General features: G+C 41.2%; 1 protein-coding gene and 1 long non-coding RNA gene across 5 annotated transcripts in view; both read left to right on the top strand.

Moving 5' to 3' along the window:
• The window catches only part of pcdh18b (protocadherin 18b), an 11,832-nt gene extending 5,246 nt beyond the window's left edge, over positions 1-6,586 (top strand). For all 4 annotated transcript variants that reach the window (XM_032499902.1, XM_032499903.1, XM_032499901.1 and 1 more), the window contains exon 4: positions 5,083-6,586. In XM_032499902.1, coding sequence (XP_032355793.1) covers positions 5,083-6,038 — 956 coding nt within the window. In that variant the 3' untranslated portion in view covers positions 6,039-6,586. The remainder of the gene's footprint in view (positions 1-5,082) is intronic.
• Positions 1-12,093, top strand: part of LOC116669868 (uncharacterized) — an 827,043-nt gene that overhangs the window by 160,677 nt on the left and 654,273 nt on the right. The gene's annotated exons all lie outside the window — the stretch shown is intronic.

Below are 12,093 nucleotides of genomic sequence, written 5' to 3'. Positions count from 1 at the left end.
TACATTTTCTGTTGATAGCTAAATTGAGTAATCAACTCCAAAAGATTTACAATAACCATGATGTATCTATTCAGTGTAATACATGATTCCATCCATTTTACAAGAGGGTCAATACGTATAGGTCCTCTACTCTAAGCAAACACTGGCCCTCCATTTCTTTCTTGAATCTTTGAAAATGGCGTAGCAACCCCATCTAGAGGTTGTGGCACATTTCTTCACTGACATATGTGTTCAATCAATTTTTATAAAAGGATCAAACATATAGTTTTGAATTATACATCTTAAAGGATAGATTTGTAATTTTTTAAGACTTTCTTATTACGATACTCCCATTAGATACATGAACAATGTTAGTTGTTGGTTTCTGCAATCATTCTTCCTAATCGTAGTGGCCCTGAAATGTTCCCTCTATGGCACAGCCCCAACATAAGGGACATGGGACAACATCCAAAGTTCAGGCAAAGATTCAGCAGTTTGAGTTAGATAAATCAGGTGGATATCTACCAAAGTTACAGCCTTTTGAAAACATAGAAGACCCTTGCCATAGATATTATTTTCTTATTATTTAGTTTGACAGGACAAATAACCTAAATAAACTACTTGGAAGTAGATTTTTTTTTGCAGGGCTAAATTTTTATCTGAGACATTTTCCAAATCTGCTTTCGGACCTATGCTAGATTTTGTCCTCCATCACTTACTGCATAGACAAGCTTGGAAGTGAACACGACAGGGCCAGTAGCCAATAAGTCAATGCACCTATGGGCAAATAAGTAATGTATTAAGATGGACTTGAATGGTTTTAAGTTTCTCTCAATTACTTATTTTCTAATATTGATTTTTGGGCATTAGAACAGTTTTTAGACAGGACAGAGAGGGGAAGGACATGCAGTAAAGGGCCACAAGTTGAATTTAAACCCTGGGTTACGGTTGTAAGGACCGAGCCTACCAGGTGAGCTACTAGGGCATACCAATATATTTTAATTTCTATAAAATCAACTGTAGAGTTTCTCCATACTCCTGGAAACAGAAAGCAAAAACTGGATGCCATACACAATTAATCCAATTGACCAAGTGACAAGGCCATTGCTGGGACCATACGAACATTGTGACCCATAATCAGTCGACAACAGGAGAAATCCATAGCCAATGCCATACCTCAAGCTACTTGTTAGCAAAACAATGTTTGAGCCATGTTGGCATGCCTTTTCCATTCTGCATAACAAGTGGTGGCATGTGCATCGGCCTTGAAGGTTTGTGGATACTGAATGTACTCAACCACAGAGTTTCACCTCACTGTCGCTAAGTTGAGCTATCTCTCAGATAGCTCAACTCATCCTCCTTTTCAGCCTCCATCAGCCACCCATCTCTTCTCCCTTCTGTCTCACTGCATGCAGTTTTCCTCCTCTCCACAGTCAACGAGGAAGAACTTTGAACACTCGTTGAACATTGATTGACCTAACCGACTTAGAAATATTCTACCCACCTACCACTGGGTCACACCCTCTTAAAGTCTATCATCCTGTCTTTCGCAAACGACACCCAGTTTGCAAGCTGCCGCATCTTGCTTTATCGCTCTCCTCCCAGAGCTCCCACTTCTATCCTGCCAGCTTCCCACACAGCCATCACTCGACGCTGCATTTGAGCTACATCCCAATTAAAGTCGACCCAGACGGGCAGACAATCTCATCACTAACACCTTCTCCCTCCCTCCCTACCTTCCTTCCTAGCTCTGCTCGTTAGTCACTCTCCTTCTTTCCCACATTCGAGCCTTCACTTTTAGCCGTCCAAACCGAGGCCCTTATGCTCTCCCGATGAAAAGGACGCATTTAATTGCCATGTGACGAATAGTTGCTATGGAGTCGGCGCCGAGTTGCGCTCGTGATTAAGCCCTGAAGAGCATAATTACATCTCAAAGCTCACCTTTCTTCTTCTGTACGTTCACCCCGCCTCCCGCCCCCGTGTCCAGTGCCGCATGGATGATTTCGAGCAGCGTTTAGTCGGTGCCCTGTCATTATGGCTGGAAATGGTAGCCCTCCCTGCACAATGGAAAAATGAGGTAGAAAGTCTTTGTTTGTAGCCTAATCTTGATGCAGAAGATGGTATAACTCAAGGCTTTAAATGCTTTAAGAACCCATTAAGAAAACATTCAATTTGGAATTAAAAGACATGTATGAGAGCGTCTCTGCTCCTTATTTAACCTTTTTTTCTTTTTGCCGACATGATGGGACTCTTAAAAATAAAGCAAATAAGTGTATTTCTCAGAGGGTCAGGCTGTGGTTAGCCTAGATAGCATAAAGACTGGGAGCAGGGGGGAACTACAACCCTAACTCCTGAAGGTCAAAAATAGAGCGAGAGACCTAAAGCAAAAGCTGTGCTCACTGATCGAATCTGTCCACCCATGCTTTATATCCAGCCCAGATAGTTGTTTGTCCAGAATGACTAATTCCCCCTAAAAGCCCAGATGGCTGTTTAGAAAAAATTGTTTGTCTGATCAAACAAACAAGATATAACATGCTAATTAACGAACGTTACAGGTTACTTTAGTCACTATAGACAACCAAGCCATTTTACTTTCTTTCCGAAGCTAGGCTAACCTTACGGTTATTTCCTATCAGACACTTTAAACATCAAGTCTATTCCCACAGTGCTCCAACTATCTTATTTGTCTGTACCCATGTATGTAGCTACTTCTACATACTACTTTGTACACTTTATAGCAGGTCAGATCAAATTACCCTTAACCCACTGTACTTTTTTTGTATTTAAAGCCAGAATAGCAACACACTTTTTTGAAATTGAGGGCCTTTTTAAGACCAAAAGAAATATACAAGGTCTTCTTGGTCTATGGTTCTTTGCCAGTGTCCCAGGTAGAAGTGGGTGTGTCAGACGCTGATGTAAAGAAAAAAGTATTATCACTGTAGAGATCGATAACTGCCTATTCTTTTTGCATTGTCACATGCAGGCAGGAGGGAAAGAAGGCAGAAAGTGCACATGAAGGCTATTTTTTATTGTCCTTCTAAGGAGTTGAATGAGAACCAAATGTATATGTCAGAGTCAGTTTATGGCTTGTGAGGAGTAGCCTTCGACTTCGCCTGTGTAATATGTTGCATGGATAAGATCCATTCTTGTTTTAAGCAGTATTTAAAAATTGCTCCAACTTTACGGAACTACCATTTTAAATCTTTGGAATGTCCCTTTGAATATGTCATCACATCATAGAGCTCAGTGTGGTCTAAGGCTGCATTAACATTGCCTCGTTTTTGTTTTAAAAAACGAATATCTTCTTCTACATTTCCCCGTCTTGTTCTCCCTGCTCTGGGCCCTCTGCTCGAGCCCCTAAACAGGAGACATTTGGACACACTTCTGTCCCGTTTTGGTTTGGAATCTTTAGGGGGTTGTTTTGCAGTCTCAACGGACGCAGACGGAGACCTTTGGCAACACCGACTCCAACGCCATCGTTTCTCCGCCTGATTGGGTCTTATTGGTCATGACGTCTCGTTCTCACGTTACCATGGCAACTACCAGCAACGGGCTGTGTATGCCCAGTATACGAGAATGCTGATGAGATGTGTGGTTTGGGCGTGTTATTTTAAACGGAGATTAGTTCTTCTACTTGAGCTAAAAACACTTGTGTGCACGGAGATCGCTTTTGGCTCAAAACTCTGCTTCAAAAAAAACAAAACGTAGCAATGTAAATGTAGCCTACATCTCACTGCCAACACTTACTGGGTTTCCCCCTGCTCAGTGGATAACTGCCCACTCACATTGCTTCTTATCAGGGATAAAAGTAGAATATGTGTTTGGATAACATTTGCTTAAGAAAATCTCTGAAGTAAACAAAGACATTATGGGCAGCGAGTCTGATAATTTATTGGCAAGGGAATCAGTCAGTAAGTCGAATTGTTGAATTGACGCTACAGTCAGACAGACGGGTTGGCTTGCTGTTAATGTTTGCCTGACATGTTCTTTCTTTCATTTTTACACACAAATCAGTTGGGTTAAATCTTTAATTTTCACCCTTTCATCAGCAGAGCACCCAATCTGCCGCTGCCCCCGCACTGTTTTTTCCCCCCTTTCAGTGCACTCAAATGCACTTTTCATCTGCTCTAAGATGTATTATAAATGTTCCTTTCATGTTAATGAGGGGATAATGAAGTCCCTCAATAGCAGGACTCAAAAGCGCTGCACTCCTTTAATGAAGGCTTTAAGTTGGCATATTTGATTCGTCTAATTTATTCTTCAGAGATTTTCTATTTGAAGATTTAATATTGAAAAGAGCGACTTGAAAGGGAAAAATGCAGGGCTTTTAGAGGAGGAGTTATTTTGAATGGGTAATAGGCATTGATCGGCCTCGCTGAAATTGTCTCTCGGTGGTAAATACACTGGAAGGTACTGTAGCAGGCGGTGCTCCTGCAGAGAACCTTTCAGACTAATTAAGGGAAAATTTCAACTGTGTTTCCAGAGACAGCGTGGCACAAACACCTGAGAAGAGGCAGGCAAATATTAGCTGGATGGCTCAACTGACAGGAACCTTCTTTGCAGCTCTTTGATTTTGCGATCAGATTTGTAGTTGTTTTGGTTCCAACATGAAAAGAATGTACATGCACATAAAACTCATGACTCAACCGACATATCTGAGTGTTAGCTGCAAGACACAGCTAATAAACAAACTATGCTGTATGTGACCACTCAATTAGATCTAATGTGCATAATGCTTTAGATGCTTAATATTCAAACTTTTCAAGAAAACAGCCTTTTTTTGAGGGTTAATGAAACATTTGAAACATTATTAACGGGTTTTTGAAGGATTTTTTTAGCCTAAGAAATGGGGAGATATATCTTAAGCCCATCAAATTGAATTAAATCCTTCAGTTTGAGTGAAAACTCACCAAAAAAAGAGGTCCACTGTCTTCACGGGACTGCAGTAAATGCAGCTTTAACAATTTGGCAATTTATGGTTTCAGTTGATCAATCAACCAAAGGTGACAAACATTCTCTGGTTCTTCTTGGATTTTTGTGCTTTTCACTGCATCACAGCTTAGTATTTGTGATTACTCACGAGTTTTCTGTCTTTACTTGCAGCTATGAGGCTCTGCACGGAGGAGTGTCGTGTCCTGGGTCACTCAGATCAGTGCTGGATGCCCCCCCTGGCCTCCCCGGCGTCCTCCGCCGACTACCGCAGCAACCTCTATATCCCTGGAGAAGAAGCCCACCAAGCAACCGACCACTCCCAGGAAAAGACACCGCAGCCATGCACCGACGCTGGCCCTGCCCGGAACCAGAGCTTCTCCACCTTCGGCAAGGACCTGGGGGGTGAGGACGGTGGAGACGAGGAGGAGCGAGGGGACGCTGGGGGCGAGGCCAGGGATGAAGACTTGTGCGGGACCACGTCGTTGCTGTCAGAGATGAGCAGTGTGTTCCAGCGCTTGCTACCCCAGGGTCTGGACTCGTACGTCCAAGTCAACGAGAACCAGAAGGGGACTAGTCTCAGCGGGGTGGGGGTACCCATGACTGGATCCTTGGATCGCAGGAGGGGCCATCTCCCCGGCAAGCCCAATCCCTCCGTCCACCAGCAGGGTGTGGCAGCCTGGGCCGCCAACACCCACTTCCAGAACCCGGGAAGCAGCATCGGCCCATCTGGCCACCACCAGGGGGGCAGCTACCACACCCTGAAACCCAGCACGAAGCTCGGCTCCCAGAATAGCAGCCACAAAGGCTTGCAGGCACCCAAAAACAGCCCCCAGAACAGCGGCCACACCCCCAAACCCCATAACAGTCCCCTTCTCACGGCACTGGTCAGCCCCACTATGGTGCAGCCGTCCCCCGCGCCTGCGCCAGTGCCGGTGGCGCTCCCCGGGCCCTCTTCCAAGTGGCTGCCGGCCATGGAGGAGATCCCGGAGAACTACGAGGAGGACGATTTTGACTCTGTGCTCAGCCACTTTCAGGGCAAACGCAGCGACAGCCGACACGAGCTGGTGGACGCCAGCGAGCTGGTGGCCGAGATCAACAAACTCTTACAGGATGTCCGGCAGAGCTAGACTTCCTGTTTTGTATCCTCTTTTATTTATTCACCCACCCTACTGACTGCTTCCTTTACTTCCCAGTAAAAAGTGAGGACATATGGGTGGCAAAGAGAAAGACGGGGAAAATAAAGACAAAAAAACAAGACCTGCAATTGTCGTTAAAGTTGCATTTCTAATGTAATAATTGTGTTTTGTGAATGCTAAATATCCCAAAAAAATTGTTTGTAATTGCTGGTTCGGTACACAATGTACACTGTGTGACTGTATTTATCTTTGTATTTTAAAAATACATTTGTATACTTATATTTATAAAAAAAGTGTATATAAACTTAACATAAAAGTCTATTTTTTATATTTTCAATGCATGTTGAGTAAAAACGATGAATCAAGACTTTGACATGCGATCGACATTCTAAATATTTAAATTGTCTTTTGTAATGTGATTCTTTTTTATTTGTCACTATATGTATACATGAATATATCAGTGAATTAATGGACACGTGTCTTTGTGGATTATTGTGGGGAAGGGGACCGTACACAAATAAAAATAATAAACAAATATTCCGGTGACTGTGGTTTATATTTGAGTTTTGTTCTGGTACTGGAAGCTTCTATAGTATTTAATGTGTTGTGTATGTGCATGATGTGACATGAACAAGACCTCACTCTAAAAGGAGTTGAAGTGCAAACCAATAATGTTTTGCATTGCAACAACATTGTGTATGCAAATGAGAACAAATTGAATTAGAAAATGCCTAATTTGCATACTTAAAAATAAATGTTCGCAAAAGTTGTAATACAACAAATTGTCTTCATTTTAAGTACTCCACTGGGAAAGTTTCAAGGTGATATCTCTGAAAACTATTTTCCCTGTTCACCTATGGTGTCTCCCCTTAAGCTGTAAGGCGTAACTTTCTGATATTAATAAACCCAAATGAGTTGCTACAAAGCTAATTAAGACTATCTGCTCCACACAACTCTCTCTGTGTTCCTCATTAGGGCTACGTTCAGAAGACTGTGGCGTCCGACAACTTTTGCAAAGATAATTACCTTTTCTGAAGGGTCCATCATGTTTGTTCAATACTCAGTGTCCTCCTTGGCTACTAGCAACTGTGTGGATGAGGGGTGACGAAGGACAAAGTCAAATAATAGACAACACATCAGGTCCATGTAAAAGATGTCAAGTAAATAGTCATCAAATCGACATATCAGGCCAATATTTCAATGCATTACCAATGAAGACAAAATGGTGGCCAAGGGGAGAATGAAATACCTTGCCTGTGCAGTTATGCAACATATAGGCAATTTACGGATTATTCAGAAAATCAATCAACAACAATTTAGATTATCATTTAACTGTCTCAGTAATGTATAAAAATGAAATAGTGTTTTCTGCTTGTCTCTGTTTTATATCATTGCATAGTGAATATTTATGAGTTTTGACTAGACATTTGATGATGTCACATTGGGCCCTTGGAATTTTTAATAGACTTTTTTTTTTTTAACCGTTTTGTTTTTACATTTAATAGACACATCAATGAATCAATTAACTTAACAAATAACTACATACAGTACCTGAACACAGTCATTAACTGCTGCCCAAGTCTTGTATATCATACATTTTGATGTCCACTATTTCAGAGGTATAGGAGGTCCCATAGGGGGGTCCTCGGAGTTAATTCTTTTGAAAGTAAAAAAAGTAAAAAATTTCTTAAATGAATCCAAATGGCTTTTCCACGATTTTTTGATAGGACAGCTAGGTTAGAGAGAAGGGGAAGACATGATGGAAATATTTCTCAGTATATGTGTGCCTGTTCTACCCACTGAGCAAACCCAGTCACACATGAATCTTTCTTTTTGTGGGAAAAAAACACATTGATGATAAGCTTACTAGCCTATAGACAAGGTAGTCACACACTTTAAAGACCCCTGCTCTATGTCATGAAGCTCGAAAATATTGTAAAGTCTATGAACACCCCATGGATGAACAGAAGATGGCAGGTTTACCCTTCACTAAACCCCTCACAATTCTTCATCTCCACATCAGCAAATGTGGGTTCTTGTCAGTGTTTGCAATTTGTGCGATATGCTCCTGCTCATACGCGGGCGCTTTGAAGCATTTCCACAAACACTAAATGACTTGATATAGCCAAGATTGTTGTCTCAGCCTGGAAGAACACAGAGAGCCCCGCATTCTGTCAGCAATCTCAGAGCCACTTGAATTCACAAAAACAAAAGGATCATAACTAGGATGAGCGGTGGCTGATGGGGGAAAGTTGCTGTGGAAGCAGACGGAAATAGCTGCTGTGGACAGAGACGGGGAGTTGCATGGAGGGGGTTGAATTAGATGGAGTCACCGCCCTCTTCTTTTGCCTTAACAGCTAGATGATGGGCGACACCTAGAGGCTCACCCTGTGCACTGTAAACCCAGCAGCCTGCTCCTACCACCCACATCACTACTACCACTGCTGTTGAAATTGGTAGATTCACAAACATCCAAGAAGATAAAAGGGTTGTGCAAACTACGCTGTTAGAAAATTACATTGTGGATTAACAGAAATGTCTGTTAAAGGTAGAGAGGATGAGGATATACTTTAAATTTACAGAATTCATCCATTTTTGGATAAGCAGAAATGTCTGTAAATGTAACAGGAGAAGGTACTGGTTAATGTAAAGTTGTTACTTAACGCTTTTCTAGTCTTAACGTCTACTCAAAGCACATTTACAAGAACCATTCACACACTCTGGCTGAGGTTGCTGTACAAGGTGCCACCTGCTCATCAGATACACACTCACAAACATTTACACAGGGGGCAACTCGGGGTTCAGTGTGTTGCCCAAGGACACTTTGACATGGGACTACAGGGTTAGGAATCGAACCACACACCTTCCGATTGACAGGCTCTACCACTGACCACAGCCCCCCTGGCAATTTGTTTGGTCTTGACCAACTGCCACTTTGCTTGTTTGAAAGCCATGATGTCTCTCTCTCATGGGTGGGCCAAAGTCTCTGGGTGGGTCATGATCTCATAAGGAGCAACATTCCAGATCGATCCATCTGAGCTTTCATTTTCTCAAAGGCAGAGCAGGATACCCAGGGCTCGGTTTACACCTATCATAGGCAGGCTGGGGGGACTCATATTAATGTTAAAAAACCTGATAAAGTGAAATTTTCATGCCATGGGACCTTCAAGTAACATTTTCAATGCAGGACTTTTACTTGTAACAGAATATTTTTGCAGTGAGGTATGAGTCATTTTACTTAAGTATAGGATCTGAATACTTCTTCCACCGCTGCATGACACAATGCTGAAATATGATTCGTTCATTCACCAATACCAGCAGCACCAACGCTGCTATGGAAGCAGAGAGTAGCAGGAGCAGACAACCAGACAGAGCCCTCTGGAGGAGAAACTACCACCCTGCAGCTTTCTGGGAAACAGCCTGCAGCTGGGGATAAATCCAGTCCACTCTCAGCAGCCAAGCATCAACACACCCAGGGACTTACGGTCCATCCCACCTGGTCAACATCACAGAATGTGTAACCTAAAAAATAAATATCAAACTAAACGGAGTACTAATAAATAGTAAGATAAACTGCACTTTATTGTCCCTCCAGGACAAGAGCATTGCTTTTGTCTCGCCAATAAAGCCTATAAAAATAACATAATAAAAAAGAAAAAAAATCAACAACACAGGTCATTTTGTTTAAAGGTTGTACAATGTACATGTACATATATATATATACACACACACATACTGTATGTGTGTATAAATGTGTATATATGTATATATGTATATGTCCAAGTACAAACTATACTGCTTATACAACCTACCTCAGATATATAAGCAACCTGTTGTCTTTACACAGAAGGCTGATTGCATCATCCCTTACGTACAGTGTAAACATAGTGTAAAATAAATAGTTCTGCGAAGGTATATTACATATAGCACTCTACAAAGAATAGATTTGCAACATAAAAAGAACTTATTAAATAAACAATCAAGTCCTTTTAAATGCTGATTCATCACTCAGCTAATGTCAGCCCACCTGCAAGACATGATAGTAAAATAAAATATAATATATATAATATAGTAAAGTGTACATTTAGACTGATCACTGCTCTTAAGTGAAACTGTCATAATGAAGGAGTTAGGCTGCTTGTCGTTCACGAAGATCAATTACAACCACTAATCCACAATGCTAGAATAGCATGCGCAGCTCTCTCTCGTTGTCTCTGACTGTCTCTCTCTGCCTCGCTACAGTATAAATAGAAGCGTCCACTAATCGCTTTTAAGGCAAAGTGTACCACAGTTTGTGTAAATGACAAGCAACTCTTTCAATGGTTTCAATTAAGAGCAGTGGTTCATAAATGTATATTTCTGTATGAACATGAAAGTATATTCAGTTGGTCCGCTATTGTCTGTCACATTTTTTTTCTCATTGTTTTATTACAGAGTTTCCTTCTTTATAAATTCTACACTTTGTTTCCTCATATATATGGAGAAAAGAAGAAAGAGTGAAGAAATTGGTCTCTGAAATATAAAGGGAATGAATGAATTAAGAGGTTGAGGTGTCCTCTCCCTGTTGTTTTAAGAATGTACAGTAGCTTTCACTATGTAACTACTGGGCCAATGATCTAAAACTGTAATTTGGGAGGATTATACCATTATAATATGCTTTTATAATTGCACAATCCTTCCAAATTATAGTCACAGTTCACTGGACAGAACAGAAGTTATGTGTAAAGAATCTCAAATTAAATGCACATGGAAGATAAACAAACACAGCCCTTTATTGTTAAAGAATACATAAAGAGGCACCTTGATAACTCACCTGGATGAGCATGTGCCCCATGTACAGAGGCTCATTCATTAGCGGCCGCATGTTCAATTTCGTCCTACAGCCTTTTACTTTATCGTCATTTCTCTCCCCTTTCGTATGCTAGCCTGTCCTATCAAATAATGTCCTAAAATTCCCCCAAAAATTAATATAAAAAAAAGAATACATAAAAAAGCAATAAACCAACTAAAATATTTACCGAGGTATTAGTCTCTGACCAGTCTGCCATCGTTGCTAATTATAGAAACACAGGTGTAAATCACTTTATATATATATTGCTCCTATGACTTCATTAGAAGCAAGTTTGCAACTTCATCGGCCATATTATATGGTCATTTCTGGTTGTTCCATGGGCGTGCGACCTCTGACATGCATAGCAATAGAAAGTCGATTTGGATGAAAGCCTAAGTTAAAGACAGGAAATGCAATGTAAATAAGGTGGTAAAAATACCATTCATCTATCTAGACTGCTCTTTAACCTTCATATCTATTGAATTATTTTACATCCGCCGTAAAGCAAAGCCCATGAAATCCTGAAATAGAGAAATTCAAAACATCAATTCATAGTCAAAATATCCTCAGAGGATGTACTTCCTGTGGTAGCTGAAGAAGTTCAACCTGTCAAAGACTGTGATGGTGTACTTCTCCACTGCCATTGAGTCCACCCTCTTCTGCTCCGTCACCATCTGGTACGCTGCTTCCTCCCCCAAGTACGAGTGTGGCGTATCACCCGCTCTGCTGAGAAGGTGATTGGCTGCAATCTGCCATCTCTCTAGGACCTGTAGGCCCCCTGGACGCTGAGGAGGGCAGGAAAGAGTCTAGCCGATCCCCCCCCTACTGTTTCAACCTTTCAGTGGTGGAATGTAACTAAGTACATTTACTCAAGTACTGTGCTTAAGTGTAATTTTTGGCTTTTTGACTTGGCTTTTCTTGTCATGCCACTTTCTAATTCTACATTAATCTGACAGCCGTAGTTACTAGTTACTTTACAAGATAAGATGTTTGCACATAAAACACGTAGTTTATAAAATCTGATGTTGTATTATAACTGAAACTAGCCAACACGGTAATGGCCAATCCAGCTGAAATGATTAGACCATTAAACACCCAACTGTTTGGATCCTTTACACTTTCTAAAATGGGAGGATGTGTCTGCATTGAGAACATTTACTTTTAATAATTTAAGTAGAGTTTCCTGATGATACTTACATACTTTTACTTAAGTAA

This window comes from Etheostoma spectabile, chromosome 20 (assembly GCF_008692095.1).
Source record: "Etheostoma spectabile isolate EspeVRDwgs_2016 chromosome 20, UIUC_Espe_1.0, whole genome shotgun sequence".
Taxonomy (NCBI): domain Eukaryota; kingdom Metazoa; phylum Chordata; class Actinopteri; order Perciformes; family Percidae; genus Etheostoma; species Etheostoma spectabile.
The sequence above is the reverse complement of the archived record's forward strand: the minus strand, read 5'-3'. Positions and strand labels throughout refer to the sequence as shown.